This window comes from Muntiacus reevesi, chromosome 1 (assembly GCF_963930625.1).
Source record: "Muntiacus reevesi chromosome 1, mMunRee1.1, whole genome shotgun sequence".
NCBI classification, from domain to species: domain Eukaryota; kingdom Metazoa; phylum Chordata; class Mammalia; order Artiodactyla; family Cervidae; genus Muntiacus; species Muntiacus reevesi.
In genome coordinates, this window is record NC_089249.1 from 55,967,907 (window position 1) to 55,991,236 (window position 23,330).

Consider the following 23,330-nt stretch of genomic DNA (forward strand, 5'->3'; position numbering starts at 1 on the left):
GGAATTATAGCATCCTGTCACCCTATCTCCTTATTCTGTCCGTTATTACAATTTAAATCTATTTGTTCCTTTGATTTTTAAAAAATATTTAGTTATTAATTTATTTGGGTGCACCGAGTCTTTCAGTAAACTCCGGGAGTTTGTGATGGACAGGGGGGCCTGGCATGCTGCGATTCATGGGGTCGCAAAGAGTCAGACACGACTGAGTGACTGAACTGAACTGAACTGGGTCTTTCGTTGTGTACGGCACGCAGGATCTTCGATCTTCGTTGTAGCATGTGGAATCTAGTTCCCTGCCCAGGGATTGAACCAGGGCCCCTGCGTTGGAAGTCTTAGCCACTGGACCACCAAGCCCCCTAAATCGAAACGTTGTGTCCTTCCTCCCCCAGAACATGTGCTCTATAAAGGAGGGGAGACTTTGTCACCTTTGTTCATTGCTGAATCCTCAACAGGCCTGCAACAGGATGGCAATTCTCCAGCTGATCACAGGTGGCTGGTGGCTCTTCAAAAGCTCCTCTTCTCATCTGCACATAATGGACATACAGCACGTGTTGACTTGAATATTCAGCATAGGAATTCTGATCTAACAGTCGTCATTTATTGTCTGCTGTGTACCAGGCCCTGAAATGAGTGCCTTCTATGTATTAAATCCTGTAGGTGGGCAGTAGTTGTAATCTCCGATTTACATGGCAGGAAACTGCCGCTTAGAGGGGATCGGAACCCCTCTGCACAGCCTATGTGTGTGGCTGCACTGCTGCTTTGGGATTTTGGTGGTCAGAGAAACACATTCATGCCCACCGGCTGTGGAGCCTTCATACTGCCTGGGGCAGAGAATAAAGAGAATGTTTACTCCCTGGCATGAGGTTCAGATTTGTCAGGAATTACCACAGTATGCTTACAGGCAGCATTTGTTTCTGTTAAGTCTGTTCAGACCTCAGGGCCTAGAGAACAGACTCAGAGACGCGTCTGTGACCCCCGAGGTTTTCTGAGGAGACCGTGGGCTGAATGGGGCCCAGGGGGGTCGGCGTGGGGGAGCACTAGGGCTTGTGTTCCCATGAGGCATGCACTGGTGTGGGGAAATTGACCAGCAAAGGTCAAGAGAGGCTCTCGGCTGGGGAGGACGGGGTCTGATTTGTAGTTTGAGAGAGCCCTGTGATGGCACTGAGGAAGTGGGGGCAGACAACACCCCAGGTGGCGGGGAGGGACGGATGGGGAGACCGTGGGTGCGGTGGCCGTGGGCGTGGCAGCGTTGGGGGTAGTCACTCTGGCCACACCTGGGTTGCTGGTGGTCCAGGCCTGCCGGGTCCTTCTTCCCTCCCACCCCACACTCTCCCCCAGCTCCCTGGCCAGCGCTGGGCTGTGCTGCTGTCTTTCCACCCAATGAGCCTCTCTTCCAGGGCAAGGTAGGGTCTGACCCCAGGCTCCCAGGAAACAGGGTAACTGAGTGTGTGATGGTGCTGTTGGAGAGAGTAGGAGCGGCTCCAGGGAGGAACCGGACTTGGAAGGATGGATGGCGTTTCATTAACAAGGATGGATGGAGAAGCATGGCAGCATAGGCGGAAGGAAAAGCAAAGGTAAAAGCCTGGAGGCGGGAAACCCCCCAGGCCGTCTGGCTGGAGCCCTGATGTGGGGCGTGGGTATTAAGGAGGATGAGCACTTGTATCACAGACAGGGACGCCGAGGGCCAGGAGACCGACCAGGAGGCCGGCTGGGGGAGGCGCGGGCAGTCTGGGGCCACTGCTGCCTGCCTCCTGAAAGAGAACAGGGTCTCAGCGGTTGGGTCCATCCCAGCAAACACGTGCAGCATCTTTGGCAAGAGGGAGTGGATGGCACACACTCGCACGGTTGTTGGACTGTCGTTCCGAGCCAGGCCTTCCGCACGTGTCATCTTCTGAACCCATGACAGCGCATCGGGAGTGCCATCAGCCCCACTTTCCCCATCCATCAGGCACATGACCAAGATCCAGAGTCACGTGGTGTGCAAATGCTGGCCCTCACACCCGGGTCTGAGTCCAGAGTGCTGGCCCAAGGCCCTGGCAGGGCCAGCAGACGCATAGTGAATGCTTGCCCGTGGCCCCGGTCCTGCCTGGGGTGGGGAACGGGCGTGAGCAGTGCTGCTCTGGGAGCCTGAAGATGCGGCATGGCTCCAGCCCTCCTGGGAAGGACTGGCGGGAGGAGCGAGGTTCCCGTGGGCTGAGCCCCTCGTTCTTAATACTCCCACCCCTTTCCTTGGAGCCTCAGGGCCACCCTGCCCGACCTGGGCCGCATGGCATCTCACGGCTCGGGGTGTGGCGAGGGCTATGGCCTCTGACAATCTGGGTTTCAGCCTGGTTTGCCCGCTCGGTGGTTAAGTGACTTTGGGAAGAGATTTCATTTCTTTGTGTCCCATTTTTCTAATCTGGAAAATGGGGATAGTGACCCCCTGCCCACTTACCTTATGTGAGGACAAGGTGGTCAAACCCAGGATGGGGAATAAAGAACAAGGAAGCAGAGAATTTTTAGAAAGTATCAATTTGGTACACTTGCTGCCTCTCCAAAGTAGTTAGGTGTTTTTTATACTTTCTTAGACCTCTTTGCCAGTGAGGTAGTGAGGACTCTCTCCCTGTGGCTGCATATCAGCCCTCTGAAGATGTTGTGCGGGGCTGAGATATGAAGCCGGAGGGGTCCAGCGGTCCCTGGCTGTCCCATCCCCCAGCCTTGCCTGAATCCTCTCACAGTAATGGTTTGATGGGCAGAACCTGGAAAGAGCCTGGGAGCGGCTGGGGTGGAAAGTGCTGGCCAGCGGGGCAGTGAGTGCCCCAGACTCCGTCTCCCCGGGGTAGGCCCGGCCCCCTCGGGGCTGTCACTGGGCGGGATCAGCTGAGCTCCGAGGTGGCATGGAGGAGGAGCCCGGCGGGCTGTTTGGATCTGGCCAGGAGCTTCCAGCTTCTGGGGGTTGGGGGGGGCCTTACTCTGGAGGTACCAGACCCCTAGCTGCTCTGCCTGCGCCTCCCTTCTCCTGAAGCACCCCCGCCTTCCGTTTTCACTCTCTTCATCTCTGGAGCAGATCCCTGCATGAATTCAGCGCCATTCACTTGCTGTGCGGCCTCGGACCACCCCTGAGCCTTGGTCTCCCCTCATCCATAATGTGGGGAATTCAGGCCACCTCGCCGAGATGGTGCGGGTACCAGGCCACCATGGCCTGGTGTGGTGGAGGCCAGCCAGCTTATGATGGGGGCCCCCTGAGCTTCAGTTTCCTGGTAAAACGGGGACAAAATGACACCCACCTCAAGACTTCCCTAGTGGTCCGGTGGTTAAGACTCCGTACTTCCAATGCAGGGGTCATAAGTTTGATCCCTGGTCAGGGAACTAAGATCCCATATGGCACATGATACTGCAAAAAAAAGAAAAAATAGATACCCACCTCCTGGCAGATTCAGCGAGAGCCTGATCCAGTGTGCCTGGCCCACGTGTGAGGCTGCGTTGTCGCTATAGTCAGGGCCATGCTGGCATTTTCTGTGCTTCTCCTCCCTAAACTGTGCTTGCTGGTAAAGCAAGAATTTTCCCTTGAACTTGAGGGTGTCCTGTGCAGTTTGGCAGCCCCAGCCATGTGTGGGGAAGGGCGGGTGGCCTTCACGAACCCCCCTGCCCATCGAAGGTGCTGTCCAAACTTAGGGTCCAGTGGGGGTGCAGGTGTGGAGGGAGAGCTGTGTGCTGGAGGTCTGTGTGGGCCTCGAGACAGGTCACCGCCCTCAGGGACACCCCGACACCCCGTGAGATGGGGTGAGCCAGGAGTGAGGGAACGCACGGTAGGGAGGTGGGTGTGGACGGCGACCGGCCCCGCTGACTTCCTGATGGACGGCGTTCTCTCCGCAGAGACTGATGGAGAGGCAGAGGCGGAAGGCGGACATCGAGAAGGGGCTGCAGTTCATTCAGTGAGTGTGTGTTTGGGGCGGCGGGGGTCGGGGGGTGGCAGGGTGCGGTCCTCTGGGACATCCCAGAGCATGTCTTCTCCAGGGTTCCCTTTCCTCGCTTACTGAGCTTTTGCTGTTCAGGCTGCCCTGTGTGTTGGGAGTGAGAAGGAAGGGCTGGCGGGGCAGGGGCCAGGGGTGCTCCTAACCCTGAGCCGTGATCTTCAGGCACACACACGCTTCCTGACCTGACCCTGGCCACCCGCTAGTCTCGTCCAGCGTATCATTTTACCTTCCCCCTCCCCGCATGCTCCTACGCTCCCTGTTAATTCTCTTGCTTGTCTGTGCACATCCCATAATAAGTCAGTAGTCTTTGCTTGCTGAGCACGTCTTTCCATTCCATGCTGGGCCCTTCACATCCGTCGTCTCTCTCATCTTCACAACGGCTCAATTAAGCAGGTGGTTTTATCTCCATTTTGCAGATGAGAAAGCTGAGGCTCAGAGAGGTTAAGAAACTGGTTTACAGTCACACAGCTGCTAAGCGACGGAATTCTAACCTAGGTCTCGTGGACTCCAAAACCCAAATTTCTTTCCATTATTTGCCCCTGGTACCCATAAGCCATGTTGGTTTTTTCATCTTTTTCTTTACACACAAAATATTTTTATTAACTCTTCTCTCTCTGAAATGGACCCTCACAGGCACGTTTATCATGACTCTGATGAAGCATAAGCTCCAGCCCCTCATTTGCAAGAGTTTTTTCCAAACCCTGACAGACTGTCTAGCAGTTCTTTGTGTCTCATTTTGTGTTCTTAAATATGACTCCCTATAAAATTGGAGTTTGCACATACAAACCCTCATTGCTGTTGTTGTTTAGTAGCTCAGGTGTGTCTGACTCTTGTGACCCCATGGACTGTTAGTCTGTCAGGTTCCTCTGTCCATAGAATATTCCAGGCAAGAATACTGGAATGGGTTGCCATTTCTTCTTCCAGAGGATCTTCCTGACCCAGGGCTCAAACTTGTGTCTCCTGTGTCTCCTGCACTGCAGGCAGATTCTTTACCCCTGAGCCACCGGAAAAGCCCCACAAATCCTTATATACTCCCTGATTTTGTGCTCACGCAGACCTGCAAAATACGACCTGCCTTTTCAGCACAGGCTGGGTGTTTTTCCACACACACACACACACACACACACACACACATGATCTGCTGTGTGTTTATATTCTCACAACACGTTCTCCTTCCTCAACTTGCAAAACGGCCACTTTTCCTGGCTTCTGCCTGCTCAGAGCTGTGGCCTCACCCTTTTTCACAGGGGGCTCGTCTTCCATCTGGAGGAGAGCGTTGATCTTGGTCAGATGCCCCAGTTTTGCTCAGAGGCCATTCTGGAGAGCAAGACAGGCCTTGGGAATCCTGTCTCGTAAGAATCTATCTTCTAGTCACTGATTCCTGTGGAACTGGACCTCCAAGCTCCAGATTTTAACCCCCATCCCGGTGCCCCTGCTTCCTGTGGTCAGTGTCTGTGAAACGGAGAGAATGCCCCTTCCCCCTCTGGATCATCGCACTTGGGGGTGAATGTTGGCTGTGTGTCCTCCTTCCCCTTCCCGAAGGAGAGCTCTGAGGAGGTTTAGCAGTGGGACACCCTCCCAGGAAACCACACCTTGGTCTCCTGAGGGACTCCAGGATATACAGTCAGGCCTGCTCCTTTGAAAATGGCTGTTTCCTCGCGTGCCGACTTCGTGTGCTTAGCTGGGCGCCGAGCACCGCAGGAGCCGTGAGGTGATGCGGACAGGTGGGTGACGGGCTTGTGTAGAGCCTTAAACACCAGGATAAGGTGACCTTGAGGACAGGGTGTGACCTATTGAAGATGAAGCTGAGGCTGGAGGAAGAGAGGCTGGAGGTGGAAGATGAGTTAGGAGGAGAGCGGCGGGCGGCCAGGGCTGAGCGAGGAGGGACAGGCCCTGGTTTCTGATGGTGGGTGGCGAGTGGGAGGGTGGGTGGCCGGCCCCACCGTCACAGTCAGGGACACCTCCCCCTCCTCAGGGGACCTCCGGGTCATCACTTGTCACTCACCAGCTTAGGCTGCCTTTTTTTTTTTTGACTGCTCCATGACATATGACATACTTGCCCAACCAGGAATTGAACCCGTGCCCCCTGCATTGGAAACACAGAGTCTTAACCACTGGACTATCAAGGAGGTCTCTGTGTTAGTCCCTCAGTCGTGTCCAACTCTTTGTGACCCCATGACTGTAGGCCATCAGGCTTCTCTGTCCATGGATTTCTCTAGGCAAGAATATTGGAGTGGGTTGCTATTTCCTTCTCCAGGGGATCTTTCCAACCCAGGGTTCAAACCCACATCTCCTGCATTAGCAGGCGGATCCTTTACCATCTGAGCCACCAGGGAAGTCCCTAAGCTGTTCTTTTTTGCCTAGGTATTCACAGTGGCTCCATGCAATAGAACGAGCCCCAGCCTTGCTCTCTGCCCCTGGCTTGGACCTGCTGTGTGACCTTGGGCCTGTCGCTGCCCCTCTCTGAATGTCTGATTTCCCCTCTGTGACATGAGAGACCAGAAGACAAACCCCAGCTTCCCTTCCAGTGCTGCCGTGTAGCCTCACAAATGTGCCTTGGGCTCACGCTTTCGTTCTCCTTTCTCCCTGAGGGCCCTTCCTCTCCCTTCCTTTCTTTCGCACTTTCTTCTGGGCTCAGCTGTTCTGAGCTGGCATTGTTTCCACGGCTCACAGACAGGAGAGCATGCCTAAGGACCCACCTACTTTGCTGAGTCTGGCAGGAAGGGTTAGGTTCTACATGCTGGGCATTGGCTGGGGTTATGTGTGTCTTGTGGGCAGGGACAGAAAAAGTGCAGAGACTCCCAAACAAATGGCCCCCGAGGTAGACTTTGGGTGCTGCCCGTGAATCTGAAGTTGCAAGTTTGGTTTGGGGGGACATGGTCCCAGGGACCATTTCCAAGGACTGGTTTCTTAGGCAGAGGACAGCCAGCCAGAGCTCCTTCTCAGAAATGTGCATCCGGAAAGATCTGTACAGTCAAAGTTATGGTTTTTCCAGTAGTCATGTGTAAATGTGAGAATTGGACCATAAAGAAGGCTGAGTGCCAAAGAATTAATGCTTTCAAACTGTGGTGCTGAAGAAGACTCTTGTGAGTCCCTTGGACTGCAAGGAGATCTAACCAGTCAATCCTAAAGGAAATCAGTCCTGACTATTCATTGGAAGGACGGATGCTGAAGCCGAAGCTCCAATACTTTGGCCACCTGATGCGAAGAGCCGACTCACTGGGAAAGACCCTGATACTGAGAAAGAGTGAAGGCAACAGGAGAAGGGGGTGGCAGCAGATGAGATGATTAGATAGCATCATCGATTCAGTGGACATGAATTTGAGCAAGTGTGGGGAGATAGAGGACGACAGAGAAGCCTGGTGTGCTACAGTCCATGGGGTTACCAAAGAGTCATACAAAACTTAGCAATGGAACAACAGCAGCAGCACCTGGAAAAGCCTGGCTGGTGGGCCCTGGGGCAAAAGCAGGACCTTCCATCATCCTTTTGTAGGAAAGAGAGGGCCAGCATGGTGTTGATTTAGGGGAAAAAACCCAAAACTGCTGTCCCCTCATCCCAGTCCACAAGGTGACGTCTGAGGTCTGAGCTGGGGGAACCAGCTCCCAGGCACAGCCTCTAACCTGTGGCTCTGGCTCCTGGGCCTCCGGGAGGCTGAGAACCCTGGGCCCACCCAGACCTTGTGTCCTTCTCCTTTTCCCGTAGGTCGACCCTACCCTTAAAGCAAGAAGAATATGAGGTGAGCATCAGGGGCTGGGCTCGGGAAAGGCAAAGGGCAGGGTGTTCCTGGTGGGGGACACGGGGCTTGGGTGGCAGGGCCAGAGCTGGGTGCAAAAGACCCCCTGAGTACCCCCATCCCCACACCCTGCCCCGGCAGGCCTTTCTGCTCAAGCTGGTGCAGAACCTGTTCGCTGAGGGCAATGACCTGTTCCGGGAGAAGGACTACAAGCAGGCGCTGGTGCAGTACATGGAGGGGCTGAACGTGGCCGACTACGCTGCCTCCGACCAGGTGGCCCTGCCCCGGGAACTGCTGTGTAGGCTCCACGTCAACCGGGCCGCCTGCTACTTCACCATGGTGAGCTCCCCCACCGCCTGGTCCCACCCAGACGCCCCCATGGCCCCTCCGCCCCAATGCCCCCTCCGCCTCCATGCCCCTCGCCCCCACCCTCTGCTCCCAGGGCTCTCAACCCCAGCACACAATGGACTCACCTGGAGAGCTTTTAAAGGACTAATTCTTATTAAAAAGTGTTGTCATGATATGGAGCCCAAGCCCTGCCCCAGATGAGTTAAGTTAGGTTCTTGGGATGGCCTGGGCCCTGGCAGAAGTCTGTGGACCCTCAGGGCTGAGGACCGCTGCCCTTATCATCGTCTCTTTCTACAAACCCCCTCTTCATCCTCCACCACCTTCCTCCTTTCTCCAGACTTCAGGTTCTGCCTTTCCCTCATTCTTGCAGCTCCAGCCTTCTCCTCTTCCCTGTCCTCGCTCAGGGCTTCAGTCATTCCCCAGAACCTATGGCGCTCTGCAGTGGGCTCTGCCAAGGGTCATGGTTAGGGGAGTTGGGTCTGGATGAACGGGTCTACCAGATGTCTGTTCACATTATGTTCTGTGTGCTGAGCCGCCTTCTTGGTGTTGCCTCTTCTGGAGGTGTCTTTGTTACTCACAGTCTTTGATCTTCTGAGTGGCCAGGCTCATGACTGTAGAATTCGAAGGCCCTTCCCCTCCATGTCCTGCCAGTGCTCCTTGGCTGGACACACAAACGTCCTTGATTGGGACTGAACACCAGCGCTGTTTCCTGGAGCCCTCGCCCCCGCCCCGTCTGCGAGGAAGGGAGGAGGTTGGTCCTCTGTCCCGGTGCAGGCAGGAGGCTGGGGGAGGGAGGGTCTCAGGCTGACGGGAGGCCCCTGCTCCTCTCTGGCAGGGCCTGTACGAGAAGGCGCTGGAGGACAGCGAGAAGGCCCTGGGCTTGGACAGCGAGAACATCCGGGCGCTGTTCCGCAAGGCGCGGGCCCTGACCGAGCTGGGGCGCCACAAGGAGGCCTACGCGTGCAGCAGCCGCTGCTCCCTGGCCCTGCCCCACGTGAGTGCCGCCTCGCTCGCGGAGGCCAGGCTCCCCGTCCTCTCTGGGCCCAAGCGCCTCACCCCTCTGAGCCTTGCTTTCCTCTGCTGAGATGCTGATACTAACACCAGGCACTGCTAAACATACACCGTGGATTAACTTACCTAACCCTTGAGAGAGTCCTGTGAGATAGACACTATCATTATCCCCATTTTAAAGATGAGGAGACAGAGGAATGGAGAGGAGGGAACTTGCTGAAGATCCCAATGAGGGGTGGGAGGGTCAAGACTTGAACCCAGTAGTCTGATTTCTTTTGTATATATATATATATGTAATTTTGGGAGGCTTCCCTTGTGGCTCAGCTGGTAAAGAACCCGCCTGCAATGCCGGAGACCTGGGTTCAATCCCTGGGTTGGGAGGATCCCCTGGAGGAGGGAACGGCAACCACTCCAGTATTCTGGCCTGGAGAATTCCAAGGACTGTAGAGTTCCTGGGGTCGCAAAGACTCAGACAGGACTGAGCGACTCACTTTCACTTTTATTTGCTTTTGGCTGTGCTGGGTCTTCGCTGCTGAGTCGGCTTTCTCTAGTTGCGGCGAGTTGGGGCTACTCAAGCTGGGAGCACAGGCCCTAGAGCACAGGCTCAGCAGTTGTGGCTCATGGGCTCAGCTGCCCCCGGGCATGTCAGATCTTCCCGGATCAGGGATTGAACCCACGTCTCCTGCATTGGCACTGAGCTACCAGGGAAGCCTGAGCAATCTGACTGTTAATCTCCACCCATCTCTGAGAGTCCAGGGCTGCAGGGAGCACCTAATGGGGTGCCATGTGTGCGATCCTGACGTCTGGGGTATCATTAGGTGGGGAAGGTCAATGGGAAAATCCAGTCTAAGGTCTTGCTTGCCCCAGCTCATGCACAGCTAGGCATATGTCCCCTCCCCATTTATCCATCAACTTAACAAATGTTTACAAAGCGCCCACAGAGTGTCCAGATCTGTGCCTTTCAGGGACCCACAGTCTGGAGGGAGACACATGGAGACAGCCTTGAGGTCTAGGCCTGGCTGCACGGAGCCATGATCCTGGCAAAGCCCCTCCTCCCCTCTCTGCAGTTCAGCCCCTTGTCCATATAGTGCCCTTCCCACTTTGTCTCTGGAACCACGGGTGTGAAAGGGCTTGGAAAAGGGTAAAAGCTGCCCAGGAAGGACTGAGAGAGCTCTCAGGAGTGGTCAAGATCCTGGAGGGCTCCCTGGAGGAGGTAGGGCTTGATTGAGGCTGGAAGAAGCAAGAAAGATTTGAGTGGGCAGAGCAGAGACGAGGCTATAGGCAGGGTGATCAGGAATGTCAGTGCCAGATAACTGGTCTGGGTTTGGGTTCTAATCTTGGGTCTCCTATCTACAAGCTCTGTGCCATCGGACACAGGGCTTAGCCCCTCTGAGTCTTGGTTTGCACCCCTGTAAAGTGGGGGCAATGACATGAAGTGGGGGTGATGGTATACCATGCACCATGGGGCCATACTGAGGATGGAATCAGAAAGTCATACAGGGCATGGGCACAGTGGCTGGACACAGTAAGAGTTCAGAACATTCACTGTTGTTACACTTTCTGTTTATTATTCTTGCTTCTCCAATTCAGTTTACTCTACCATTGAGAAGCTCTCTTATGACCTAGTCCCCGACCTCCACCGAGTTCTTCAGCATCTGCAGCAGGTCCACATCTGGGTCCCGGGCCTGCCCTCTTACAAGAGGAGAGGGTGGCTCTCACCTCTCTGTACAGGCCAGGGAGCCAGACCTGTGAGGGCTGGCAGCTCCCCGGAGGGACGTACCCACACAAGGACTTCTGCCTTTGAGTCAGAGAATTCCCCCGTTTTCCCAGGCAAACACTGACCAGGCCCTGCTCTGCACTGGGCGTCAGGACCAGAGGTGACCCAGACCTTGGGCTCTAGGAGTTGTCAGTGAGGTGGGGGGGTGGGGGACACACAGTGTCTCCACTGCCCGTCTGACGCTGTTTCTCTGTTTCCTGACTGGTCTCCCCACTGGACTGGAGCCTCTGGGAGGCCTGGACCCCGCCTGCTCTGTGACTGGTGTCCCTGGCCTCCAGCTTGTGCTTGGCACACAGACAGTGGTACAGACTGGGAGGGTGGAAGGAGTGCTGGGTGCCATTACTGAGCACAACCATGGGCCAGGCGCCTTCTAGACTTCACCCAGCCTCATTCCTTGGTGTCCGTGCTCCATCTGTTTGTCCTCACTTGCAGAGTTCCAAGACACTGTTTGATAAAAGAAGCCCATTGTAGAACAAGCGATAGGTATAATATAATCTCACTTATATACAAAAAGAAAGAGAAAATCCCCACAAAGCGAAACTAAACATCCTTTGTCATCCACGTGTGTGTGAGTCCCTAGCTGAGATCTGTAGGGACACACAGCACCCATGTTGGCTAAGCTCCCTCTGGGTGGGGTGGGAGTCTAGGGTGATGGTCCAGGGGAGTCCTTGCTCCCTCTCTGACATTTCTGCTTTCTGCAGTGACTGTTACTTGATGAATTGTGGAAACAAAAAGATAACATTGAAATGAAACCCAAAACGTATTCCTTTCTACTCCCCACAATAAAGGGAACAGTAGAAGCACGGGTTCCTGGCCCCAGCCCCCCACACGCTGGCCATGTGACCTGGGCAGCTAGCGTCCCCTCCCAGGATCTCGCTTCCTTATCCATAACCTTGGATAATGGGGACCCTGTCCCCCCTTGCTGGGCTGCACAAGCATTTGGAGCACAACAACTAACCCACCCTTACCCTGTGTCTTGCCTTCTCAGGATGAAAGTGTAACTCAGCTTGGTCAGGAGCTGGCTCAGAAGCTTGGGCTTCGAGTTCGGAAGGCATATAAGAGGCCCCAGGTAGGTGGGCTCTGGGCACTGGGGCTTGGGTGGGGCTGGGGTTGGGGAGACGTGTGGAGGGGGCCAGGCACCTTTGAGAGATGTAGGTGAGGGGGGCTGGGGCCAGGCCAGGACAGAGGGGGTGACAGCAGGTGATCTTCCCTGTCTGTTGGCTGAAAGCCCTGGGACAACTTCCAGAGCCTCTTGGAAGAGGAAAGAACAGCCAAAGCTCCCAGCTCGCCTTAGACACCAGCTGTTAAAGCCCACTCCGTCCCCTGCCCTGGATGACCTTAACACCCCAGAGATGGCCTCAGCTGACACTGGCGTCCTTCAGCCACCTGTTCTCAGATAACCCCCATGTGGTGCATGTTTGAATTGTCGATATCTGTTTGGCTCGTTCACATCCATGTGTATTCATTTGGCTCCTACTTTGGGCCAGGAAACCACATGCAGCAGAGGGTACAGCTCTAGAGTCTCTGCTGTGACCTGGAGCAAGTTAGTTCCTCTCTCCCCCGTCTTTTCCACATCTGGGATGTGGGGATAATCGTATCCCCTCTCAGAGGGCTCAGTGATGCTGAAGCTGACTCCAGAACTTTGGCCACCTGATGCGAAGTGCCGACTCCTTGGAAAGACCCGATGCTGGGAGAGATCGGGGGCAGGAGGAGAAGAGGGTGACAGAGGATGAGATGGTTGGATGGCATTACCAACTCATTGGACTCAAGTTTGAGCAAACTCTGGGAGATAGTGAAGGGCAGGGAAGCCTGGTGTGCTGCAGTCCATGGGGTCACAAAGAGTCAGATACAACTTAGCAAGTAAACAACAACAACAACAATAGAGGACTCATGGGAGGATCACAAGGAGAGAGTATTTGAGACTGTGCCGGGCACCCACAGAAGTGTGTACCTAGAAGTCCTCTGCCCTGGTCGTGGTTGCAGGAAGAAAACACCCAAATGGGACTCAGAGAGATAGGGCAGGTGACTCCCTGCAAGCCTGGGGGCAGGGAGCTTGGGGGGGGGGGGCACTGCAGACCCCACCTGCCTGGTTGGGGCTCCTTTGCAGCCCCAGCTGGTGGAACCCTGGGTACCTTTGCAGAATCACCATCTCTTCCCATCTCTCTCCAATCTCTGGCAGGAATTGGAAACCTTTTCTCTGCTCAGTAATGGCACTGCGGCTGGTGTGGCAGATCAGGTAGGATGGGGCAGGACCCCGAGCAGATCCCCCCAACCTATACCACCGCCCCTCACCCCACCCCCTGCCCAGGACCAGCCTATCTTGGTTCATCTATCGTAAGAGGTTTGGGTTTGTTCTCGGATATAAACGACCTCAAGCAGCAGAGCCAGAGGCATCACACTGAAGGGTTGGGCTCAATCTGTCCCCATTCTCACACTGCAGCCAGTCTCCTGCCTCTTGACGAGGGGTGATGACAGCTTGGGCCTGAACCAGGCTCTTGAGAGTAGCCCAGAGACTCAGAGCACCTCCCCCTTCCAGGAGGGGCCTCCTGGGACCAAAGGGGCAGAGTAGGGGGGTGGAGTGTGACTCCGGTGCTGCGAGTGGTCCCTGCACCTTAGAGTCAGGTTTAGGTCACTGCAGGGGGACCATCGGGGGTACCCTCACTCGTGGACCCCGAGAAAGAAGCCAATGGCAACAGGAAGAGTGGGAGTAGGACTGAGAAAGAAAGGCAGTTGAGATCAGACCACCAGGCCTTGTCTAGGGGGCATGGTAGGGCCCTGCACACATCAGACCCCCCACCACCCACCACACAGGCACTACTCAGGAGGGCTTGGGGAGGGGGATGGGCTGGAAGAGCTGACCATGGCTGGCGTCCCGCCTCCTTGTTGTACACAAGGGGGAAAGTGAGCACAAGAGTGACGAGGGGACTTGGCCAGCATCACACAGTAGGACAGCTCATTCACTCATTCACTCCACAGACTCCCAGGGAACCCCTTCTTGGCCCTGGACTGCCGCTGGGCCAGAGCTGAGTCAGGCGTGTCCTCGCCCTTGGGGGCCTGCCAGGCTGCAAGCAAGGCACATGTGGACCTGCCTGTGTAGCACTCGGGATGGTTTGCAATCACAATTGCTAGGCCTGGTGCATACTGGGTCCTTAAAAGCAATTAAATTAAGGGAATGTCCTAGTCTGTTCAGGCCGCTGCAACAGAATGCTGGGAATTTCCTGGTGGTCCGCTGGCTAGGACTTAGCAGTCTTATTGCTGGGGCCCCAGGTTCCATCCCTGGTCAGGGAACTAAGATCCTACATGCCACGTGGTATGACAAAATTTAAAAAAAGGCCAGGTACTGGGTGACTTACAAATAAGAAACTTATTGCTCATAGTTTTGGAGACTGGAGGGTCTGCTGCTGTCACGGGTGGCATGACCTAGAGGAAATGGCATCATGTCCTGGCCTTAGGTTCCCTCTGTAAAATGGAGAAGACACTGGCGCCCAGGTCCCCGGGTGGGTGTGTGGCTGGCATAAAGGAGTGCAGTGCCCGGGGTAGGGCTGGGCCTTGCGGGTCTGTCCAGGGCAGGGTTGGGGAGCCCCTGCAGGTCCTCGGGGCCCATGAGGGGATGTGTCTGCTCATCACAGCAGGCAGAGCAGCACAGGGCAGGCACAGCAGGTGCTGAGAAGACATTTGTTGAATGACTGAATGATCATGGCCAAAGGGTCACAGCAGATACGGGTGGGATGCCCAGCTCCACAAGGGCCAACCCTCGGTGTCCACTGAGTCTGCAGCCGGGAGGCCACAAATGGTACTGTGTGGGGCAGTGGGCACCCCAGCCCCTGCCAAGCCAGCCACCCATCCCTGCAACCTTATGGATCCCCCACTACATGTTGGTCACAGGGATGGGAGTCTTTAAGAAGCCCAGGCAGAGAGGACTCCACGGTGGAGAGGACCAGGTCAGACCCTGCCTCACTGTGGTAGCATGGGGCCATGTGTGCGTACACATGTGCACACCCCCCCCCCACATCCACCACACACTCCCACACCCACATACCACCACCACACAGTGGCCTGCGGACACACGTGGGATGGGAGGACAGGGGGAGAGTCCCAGCCGGATCCCTTGACCTTGACCTTCTGGAGGTCCGACTCAGATGCTGCATCTGAGCCTGGCCGCTGGGCTCCCCACCAGATTCTCCAGTGTGGAGGTGCCAGCCAGGCAGTCATCCCCCGCGTGCCTGGGAGCAGAGATGGCACGAGCTGTGCCCACAGGGCACTCCCCATGCTCTGGAGACAGCGAGGCCCCGGGGCACTCTTGGCAGCATGGGGAGCCAGACGCAAGGAGGACTGTGAGACCCAGGACCAGACAGAGCCTGAGGCAGCCTTGGCCTCCTGCTCACCTTGGACTTCGCAGAGCAGCCAGGCTGCGGGATGTGGGCAGGTGGAGAGGAGGGAGCCGCTCGCTTGAGGGCCTGGAGGCAGGTGGGGAAAGGCAGGCCATGGCCCAGAGCTGGACGCGAGCCAGGCGAGTCCATTTGGGCCAGTCGTGGAGGCCGGTGAACGAGAACGCCAGCTTCCCCGGGCTAACCTCCTGGTGGCCTGGATTTAAAAGTTGATGTTTCACATTCGACAGACACATGCAGCACTTCCTGTTTGTCAGGCTCTGTTCTAAGCTCTGTACAAACGTCAAGTGATCTCATCCTTTTAACAGCCCGGGGAGGAGGGTGACTGTGCTGTCCTCGTTTTACAGATGAGGAAGGTGGCCCAGAGAGGGCGGGGACTTGGCCAAGCCCACAGGGCAGGCTTGGGCCCAGCTTTTCCTCCAGTGGGAGATCCGCAGGTGGCAGGGCAGTCCCACCTGGCCTGGTTGGGCCTGGGGCTGTAACTGGGCAAGGGGACGCTGGTCAATCAGGAGACTGGTGCTTTTGGCTTTGAGCTGTGACCTGTCCACACCTGGCATGAACATGGAGGGCTTGGTAAAACACCCCCCTGTGACGGGCAAGGAACCGGCTCAGAGGTTGTGTCCCCTCCCCCCGAGGACACTCCGGTGAGAGGCAGACATGAGGCCCCTGCCCAGCCGGCCTGGTGGTTAACACCAGCGGTGGTCACTCAGGGAGGGGGCCCTCCCAGCCCGTGTCTGTCTGACCCACCCCGTCCCCCCTCTCTACAGGGAACTTCCAATGGATTGGGGTCCATAGATGACATCGAAACAGGTAGTGTCCCTGATGCCAGATGTTGGGGTGGAGATGCGCCCTGGGCAGAACTCAGCCCCTCCCTCGCCACGACCTCAGGAGGTCAGCTGGGTCAAGCTCCTGCAGATCCCTGGCCCTGCAGACAGGGCTCCTGGGGGCTCCCTGCCCTGGGGACTGCCTGAAGCATGGAAGAAAAGAGTGGGTGCAGGAAAACAGGCTCCCCTGCAGGGCGAGTCTCCAGCCTGGGAGGTACGAGGCCACCTCCATAGGACTCAGCTGGGGCTCCACCTTTTCGAAGTCCTCCTCTCCTTTTCTCTTCCTCACTGGCTTCCACGAGGGGGTCACAATTACACAGTGTCCTTGAGAGGGGGTGTTGCATACCCCAGAGGTGGGTACTGACCTGGCCCGTCTGGAGACGCTGCAGGACTGAAGGCCCCTCCCCTGGCCTGCGGGGCCTGCCTTCACTCCAGCTGAGCCTCCCCGTGGGGTCAGGCCACAGGGCAGGCAGGGCTCCAGGCTCCGGGGAGGCAGGAGAGGAGGACAGGTGGTGGGTGAGGAGCCCTGGGCCCCGGGCCAGCTCCCCCATTCCCACCAGATGGGACCCCCTGCAGCTACTGAGCCTACCCCCATCCACAGACTGCTACGTGGACCTGCGAGGCTCCCCGGCCCCCCTCCCCTCCACCCCCACGATGCCCCTCTTCCCTCACGTTCTGGACCTGCTGGCCCCCCTGGACAGCAGCAGCAGGGCCCTCCCCGGCACCGAGAGCCTGGATGACTTCTCCGACGGGGACGTCTTTGGTCCGGAGCTGGATACCCTCCTGGACTCGCTGGTGAGCAAGGCTATCCCTTTTTGTTCCTGGAATCCCTCACCCCCCTCCCCGCTGGGACCCCATCACATCCTCACATCCCAGGTGAGGTGGAGGGAAGGCCCCACATCTGTGTTGCAGTGGGGAGACTGAGGCCTCGGGGAGGGCAGCTTGAGCTGGATGGAACATGAAAAGTACAGAACATGCGTCCAGGAGGGAGACTGAAGGACCCTGGCTCCACCCTGTGGAACAGGCCTGGGCACTCAGGTCCTCACTCATGTTCTCCTCCAACCCCTCCCTCTGTTCCCACCTCGCAGTCCCTGGTGCAAGGTGGCCTGCCTGGCGGCGGTGTGCCCAGCGAGCTGCCCCAGCTGATCCCCGTGTTCCCCGGTGGGACCCCGCTACTGCCCCCCGTGGTGGGGGGCTCCATCCCCGTGTCCAGCCCGCTGCCCCCTGCCTCCTTCGGCCTCGTCGTGGACCCCTCCAAGAAGCTGGCAGCCTCCGTGCTGGATGCCCTGGAGCCCCCGGGCTCAGGGCTGGACTCTCTGGACCTGCTGCCGTATTCGGAGACCCGATTGGACGCCCTTGACAGCTTCGGGTCGTCCCGTGGTTCCCTGGACAAGCCCAGCTCCTTCCTGGGTGAGGCCTCCCGCTACCCCCTGAAAGCTGGCCAAGTGCCGACTGTCTCTAGTCTCCGGAGAGTGCAGCTAGGATGGCAACTCTCTCCTGGTCTGGGGCCCCCGGCTTTGCATCTCCTGTGATGCTCACCACAGCGTGGGCCCGAGACCTCAGGGACTTGTTTAAGATCAAGAGCAGGGCTGGGATATAGTCTGGTGCTCTCTGCCCAGCCTCCTGGGACCCTGGGGTCGCTAGACTGGTGGGAGGACAGTCCTGGGCTGGGGGCAGGATGTAAGGCCATGGGCTCCTCCAGCACCACTCTGACCTTGGACCCTGCAAGGAAACAGACTTGCCTGGGCCTCTCTGGGACCGGTTTTCCAACAGACCTAGCCTAGAGTGCTCACTGTTGATGGGGATCCCCGGGGGGTACAGATGGGCTTTATGGAGACTTCCTGGAGGAGATGACAGCTAGCAGGATCCCCTGCCAGCCAAGGGAGTGATGCTACACGGGCCTGGTGTTGGAGGGTCTGTTGGATGAGCAGAGGAGTTGGCCATAGGGTGGGCAGGTTAGGGGGCCTTGAAGGCCTGAGGCTGGTCTCAGAGGACCATGAGCCAAGCTGAGGAGCTCAGGCTTTCTCCCGGGGGGCCATCAGGGCATAGAAGGTGTAAGCAGGGGGTGGACGTGCCCGAGCGGGGAAGCTTCTCTGTCCCCGGGTGGGCGATGGCCCACACAGGAGAGCATGTGTGGCCTGAATGGCTTCTCCAAGTTAGAAATACAGACAAGAAATACAGAAATACAGAGGGCCCCTTACACCCCTCAGGGCAGGTGACCCCTGCGTCTTCTCGCCCAGAGGACGCCAACTCACAGGACCATCGTCCCCCGAGCGGTACTCAGAAGCCAGCCCCCTCGGTGAGTGACTTGGCGAGGATGGGTGCCCAGGTACCTCGTGTTCTCTGGGGGGTGGAGGCAAAGCGCTGTGGGCTCCAGATTGGGGGTGAGCCCTCAACGTGGGATAAGGTACAGCATCTCTCGAGCAGGCTGGCCAGAGACAGTTTCTTCCCAGCCCTTCCAGACCCTTCCTGGCCTGGTGGCATGCTGGGAGCAAGTAGAGGGCTTGGCCCTTGCTTTTCTGACCAGAAGAGGGCATCGAGGTTCAGAGGGTTGAGTGATCTCTCCAGGGTCTTTAACATCCCTGATCTCAGGATTCAGACAGGTGTGAGTTGAGGAGAGCATCTGTCCAGGTCTTAAGTGACCTGGACTCTGGCCTCAGCCAAGACAGTAGCTATATGGCCCTGGGGAAGCCACCCAACCTCTCTTGAGTTTTGCCTTCCTCCCATCTAATGAGGCCGTGGGGGCTTGGGAGAGAGGATGGGTTGGGTGGGGGGTGGCGGGCTGTCCTTAGGCCCCAGTCAGGGCCACTCCTGTTTCACTCCTTTCACGTTGGACTTTGACTCAAGGAAAGGTTCTGGGCCAAGGTCACTGTCACCAGGCACCTCGGCTAGGCTGAAGTAGCCCTGTTGGATTCTTGGATCATGTAACAAGGACCTCCCCATCTGGGGGGCTGGGGGAAGAAGGAGAGTCGCGGGCTGCGGTTCGGCACTTGGGTGTGGTTGGGGGGTAGTGTCACACTTCTGGTGCCCAGGCTGGCCCTGGTGGCTCTGGCCACCGTCCAGCACCTAAAATGGTCAACCTCCTCCTGTTACAGCCAGAGCCTTCCATGCCCAACACCGCCTTGCTCATCAAGAACCCCTTGGCTGCCACCCACGAGTTTAAGCAGGCCTGTCAGCTCTGCTACCCCAAAACAGGTAAGGCCACACCTCTGTGCTCCGCCCCTCTGCCCAGAGGTGCCAGGGATCTCAGGAGCATAGAATCCCAGAATGACAGAAGCCCAGTGCACCCGTCAGAGAGAAGTCTGGGAAGACAGAAGCCCTGCTGGCTATTTAGAGCAGCTCAGGATGTCAGGGGGGGCAAGACTTTCAAAACTGCCAGAAAGGCTGGAGGAGTGGAAGCCAGGAGACACCATCGGACCTGTGGGCTACTTTTCCACAAGCTGAGGCCCAGAAGTGGGGTATGCTGCTCACACAGAGCTCTTCTCTCAGGGGGCTGCCGGCCAGTATCACGGCTACCCCACAGCCCAGAGGCTGGCTCCTGGCTGTGGAAGGCAGGGTCTAGCTAGCTGCTGCAAACATATCTACTGAGAAAGTGCAGTCTGCATCCCTGTCCACATTTACCTCTCCATCCACCTCTCACTGGGTGAATTCAAACCTTGCCTAGAATCTAGGGGACAGAGGAGCTTGGAAAAGGTTATTTCCTGGGCTCCCCACCCCCAAACCCAAAGGAGACTGTAGGAGCAATTCCAGATAGGTGCCTGGCATTGGTAAACAATTTTCAACACACCTAGAATTTCAGATTTCTAGACTCACATCATTTCATCTTCTAGAATTCCACGGTCCTGATGTTTCAGAATAATATTCTCTGGGTATCTCAGGGTTACAAATCTTCCCAGCCTGGAAATCTCCATCTCAGAGGGGCTGGAGTTGACAGGACCTCAGAGGTCCTCTGTTGCTGTCGTCCACTCCCTCCCTGTCACATTCATGTCGTGACTGCCAGAGTCATCTTGTGAAGCCCGTGGCCCTGCGGGGCCAGGGGGCAGAACACCGTCTAGCTGGGTGTCTGTGCCCATAAGGAGGTTTTTTCCTTGTACGGAGCGCATCTTCTGCCCGATCCGCAGCCCCCTGCTAGGAAAGCAGAGCTTTTGCCTACCAAGTGCTGGCCAGCCACGTCACATGGGTCCCCACGAGAGATCTTGGTTCTCCTGGTCTCTTTGGGGAGACTCTCCCTACTCCGTTGTTGTGGGAGGGGAGTCCCTTGGTCAGAAGATTTGGGAGGACCAGGATAAAAAGGAAAAGGAGCAGGGGAGGGAGGCTAAGGAAGGCTGGCCGCACCTTCCTGGGGCAGGAAAAGAAGCAGACGGAGCCTGCTCTCTGCTCGGCTGTCTTCATCCTTTGTTCCAAGGAGACACTGGCATGGTCAGGCTCTCTGACTAGAGAGTCAGGGCGGTGGTGGAAAGGGGGTGGGCGCTGAGAAGGGGCTCCTCGGAGGGTATTCTCCGGCCAGCCCCGACACCCTGTCCACAGGGAGCACAGGCAAGGAGCTGGCAGGAGGCCCAGAGGAAGGAAGTGGGCTTCTAGGCGGCAGGGGGGTGGGGTGGCCAGTCCCCCGTCGCCCTTCAGTTCTGCCTCCGGAACCACAGTCCTGGTCCTCCCCGCCCCCACAGGCCCCAGAGCGGGCGACTACACCTACCGCGAGGGCCTTGAGCACAAGTGCAAGAGGGACACGCTGCTCGGCCGGCTCCGGAGCGCTGAGGACCAGACGTGGAAGCGGATCCGGCCCCGGCCCACCAAGACCAGCTTCGTGGGCTCCTACTACCTGTGCAAAGGTGGGTGGGCCGCCGCAGGGGCGGGTGGCACAGCCAAGGGCCCAGCTGCCGACAGCCAGCTGTGGCGCTGCGGTGAGGCGCAGGCAGACAGGCAGGCAGACAGGGGTGGTCCAGAGAGGATGGAGTCCACGTGAGGACAAGCAGCTCCAGTCCTGACCAGCTCTGCAGACAGACGAGAGCCTCCGTGCGTCACACTCAAGCTGGGGCCTCAGCAGCTCCTGGGTGTGAGGGTCAGACGGTTCTGATACACTGCTAGGCCCCAAAGGGCTATGGGAAGGATGTGGAGAGAAACCATGTAAAGCACTGGAGACTGGACCATAGGAAGGGCTGGACAGACCCTAGCTTTTAAAAATTCGTGTGTTGTCATCATCCTCCCTTCTGGCTCATGTTGGGTTGACATGTTGTGGATATTTGACAGGTACCTCATTTGCTTTCTTCTTCTTCCCAACCAAGCGTCTGGGTGCCATCTGGGTGCAAGACCTGAACAGTCTTAATAGTGTTCAGAGCTTTAGAGTGTCACCCTTTTGTTCCCACCATCACACATCCTCACGACAACTCTGAGTGAAAAAACTGAGACTTTGGGAGCCTGCCCCAGGCTCCGCCTTTGTCCCCCAACCCAGCCCGTCGCGGTAGCCCACCCAGGCTTTCTGGATCAGCTCGTCTTCCTGGCTGGATCTTTTAAGAGCTAGCTTTATTTTTTTTAATATTTACTTACTTATTTTTGGCTGTGTCGGTTGTGGGATCTTCCTTTGCAGTATGTGGGCTTTTCTTTCGAGTTGTAGCCACAGGTTCAGTTGCTCCATCAACATGTGGGATCTTAAGTTCCCTGACCAGGGATCAAACCTGTGCCTCTTGCATTGAAAGGCGGATTCTTAGCCACTGGACCACCAGGGAAGTCCCCCAGCTGGATCTTAAAGACTTGCCATTTCTGAGCTTGAAGGTCTCCTCCAGTCATGCCCCAGCCAGTGTGGATGGAGTCCCGATTCCATGAGGCCTACAGGTCCCCCATTGGCCCTCACAGTCACCATATACACTGAACCCTGACTCTTGCACACATTGTACCCTGGGACCTGGTCATCCTCTGCTCCTCCTTCAAGCAGTGCCCGATCTGGGGACCCACCCCTCCTAGGGCTCCCCATTGGATGCAGAGCCCACTGTCTGTGGGGTCACTCGGCCACCGGCCTGCTCATCCCTGTGTGCCAGCAAGCCTGGCTGGGGGCCAGGGCCGACTTAAGAGTGTGAGGGAGGGGGACGAAGAAAGAAAAGCAGTTCCCACTCCCAGGGAATGGCTGGTCTCCAGATTATAAACCTGCTGCCTTCCCAGCTCCCTGGCCCCAGGAGTTTGTTTATTATTATTTTATTTACTATCATCACTTATTATTTTATGTATTATTTCACTTAATTCCTACAACAACCGTGTTCTCGTTTCACGGACAGCTCAGGCTCAGGAATAACAGGGAATCCCCAGCTCACATCTGCCAGACCCCAAGGCCCGTGCCTTCTGTCACCGGTGGTATTTTCCTAGTGACTAATAATAATAATAAAACCTCCCATGTTTATTTAGAGACTTATATATGTCTGGGCTTCCCTGGTGGTTCAGACGGTAAAGAATCTGTCCGCAATGTGAGAGACCCCGATCCTTAGGTTGGGAAGATCGCTTGGAGGAAGGGCATAGCAACCCACTCCAGTATTCTTGCCTGGGGAATTCCATGGACAGAGAAGCCTGGTGGGCTACAGTCCTTGGGGTTGCAAAGAGTCGGACACAACTGAGCGACTAACACTTTCACTTTCGCTATGTCCACAAAGCCCACTGGTGCCTGCCGTCTTCCTGGCCCATACACAGCAGCTCTGTGCAGTGGAGGAGCGGGGATGAACGCAAACTCCCCCAAGCCCCGCTGGGTGGCTGCCTGCCCGTCCGGTCGCGGCAGTGGCCGCGAGGGCACTGCGGTGCCGTCCGCCTGGCGGAACGTGTGTCCTGTTGCCTCTTTGCAGACATGATTAACAAGCAGGACTGTAAGTACGGGGATAACTGCACCTTCGCCTACCATCAGGAGGAGATCGACGTGTGGACGGAGGAGCGGAAGGGCACCCTTAACCGCGACCTGCTCTTTGACCCGCTGGGGGGCGTCAAGCGCGGCAGCCTCACCATCGCCAAGCTCCTCAAGGAGCACCAGGGCATCTTCACTTTCCTCTGTGAGGTACCAGCCCCTCCCCAGCCCATGCACAGACCGTGGGAGGCTCCACAGTGGGCGATGAGCCCAGGGACCTGAGGGTTTTGGAGGCCTGCCCTTACAATGAGTAGGTCCTGGGACTGTCAGAAAGTTAGGCCCCTAGGACCCTATGGCACTAGAGCCCATATCCTATCCAGTCCCCTCATTTTGCCGAGTTGGAAACTGAGGCCAGAAAGAGAAGGAACCACACCTGGCTCTTGACTTCCGGCCACCATAGGCCCAACTCAGCTGT

At 56.9% G+C, this 23,330-nt stretch overlaps 1 protein-coding gene across 5 annotated transcripts in view; it reads left to right on the forward strand.

Annotated features, from left to right (window-relative positions):
• ZC3H7B (zinc finger CCCH-type containing 7B) overlaps positions 1–23,330 on the forward strand; it is a 58,363-nt gene that overhangs the window by 20,447 nt on the left and 14,586 nt on the right. For 2 of the 5 annotated variants that reach the window (XM_065944617.1, XM_065944626.1), the window contains exons 2-14: positions 3,856–3,914; positions 7,660–7,693; positions 7,832–8,029; positions 8,874–9,032; positions 11,815–11,895; positions 13,006–13,062; positions 15,982–16,024; positions 16,640–16,833; positions 17,127–17,448; positions 18,249–18,337; positions 19,134–19,233; positions 20,706–20,867; positions 22,860–23,065. In XM_065944617.1, coding sequence (XP_065800689.1) covers positions 3,862–3,914; positions 7,660–7,693; positions 7,832–8,029; positions 8,874–9,032; positions 11,815–11,895; positions 13,006–13,062; positions 15,982–16,024; positions 16,640–16,833; positions 17,127–17,448; positions 18,249–18,337; positions 19,134–19,233; positions 20,706–20,867; positions 22,860–23,065 — 1,698 coding nt within the window. In that variant the 5' untranslated portion in view covers positions 3,856–3,861. The remainder of the gene's footprint in view (positions 1–3,855; positions 3,915–7,659; positions 7,694–7,831; positions 8,030–8,873; positions 9,033–11,814; positions 11,896–13,005; positions 13,063–15,981; positions 16,025–16,639; positions 16,834–17,126; positions 17,449–18,248; positions 18,338–19,133; positions 19,234–20,705; positions 20,868–22,859; positions 23,066–23,330) is intronic. The other 3 variants (XM_065944634.1, XM_065944641.1, XM_065944645.1) reach the window with 2 other exon arrangements.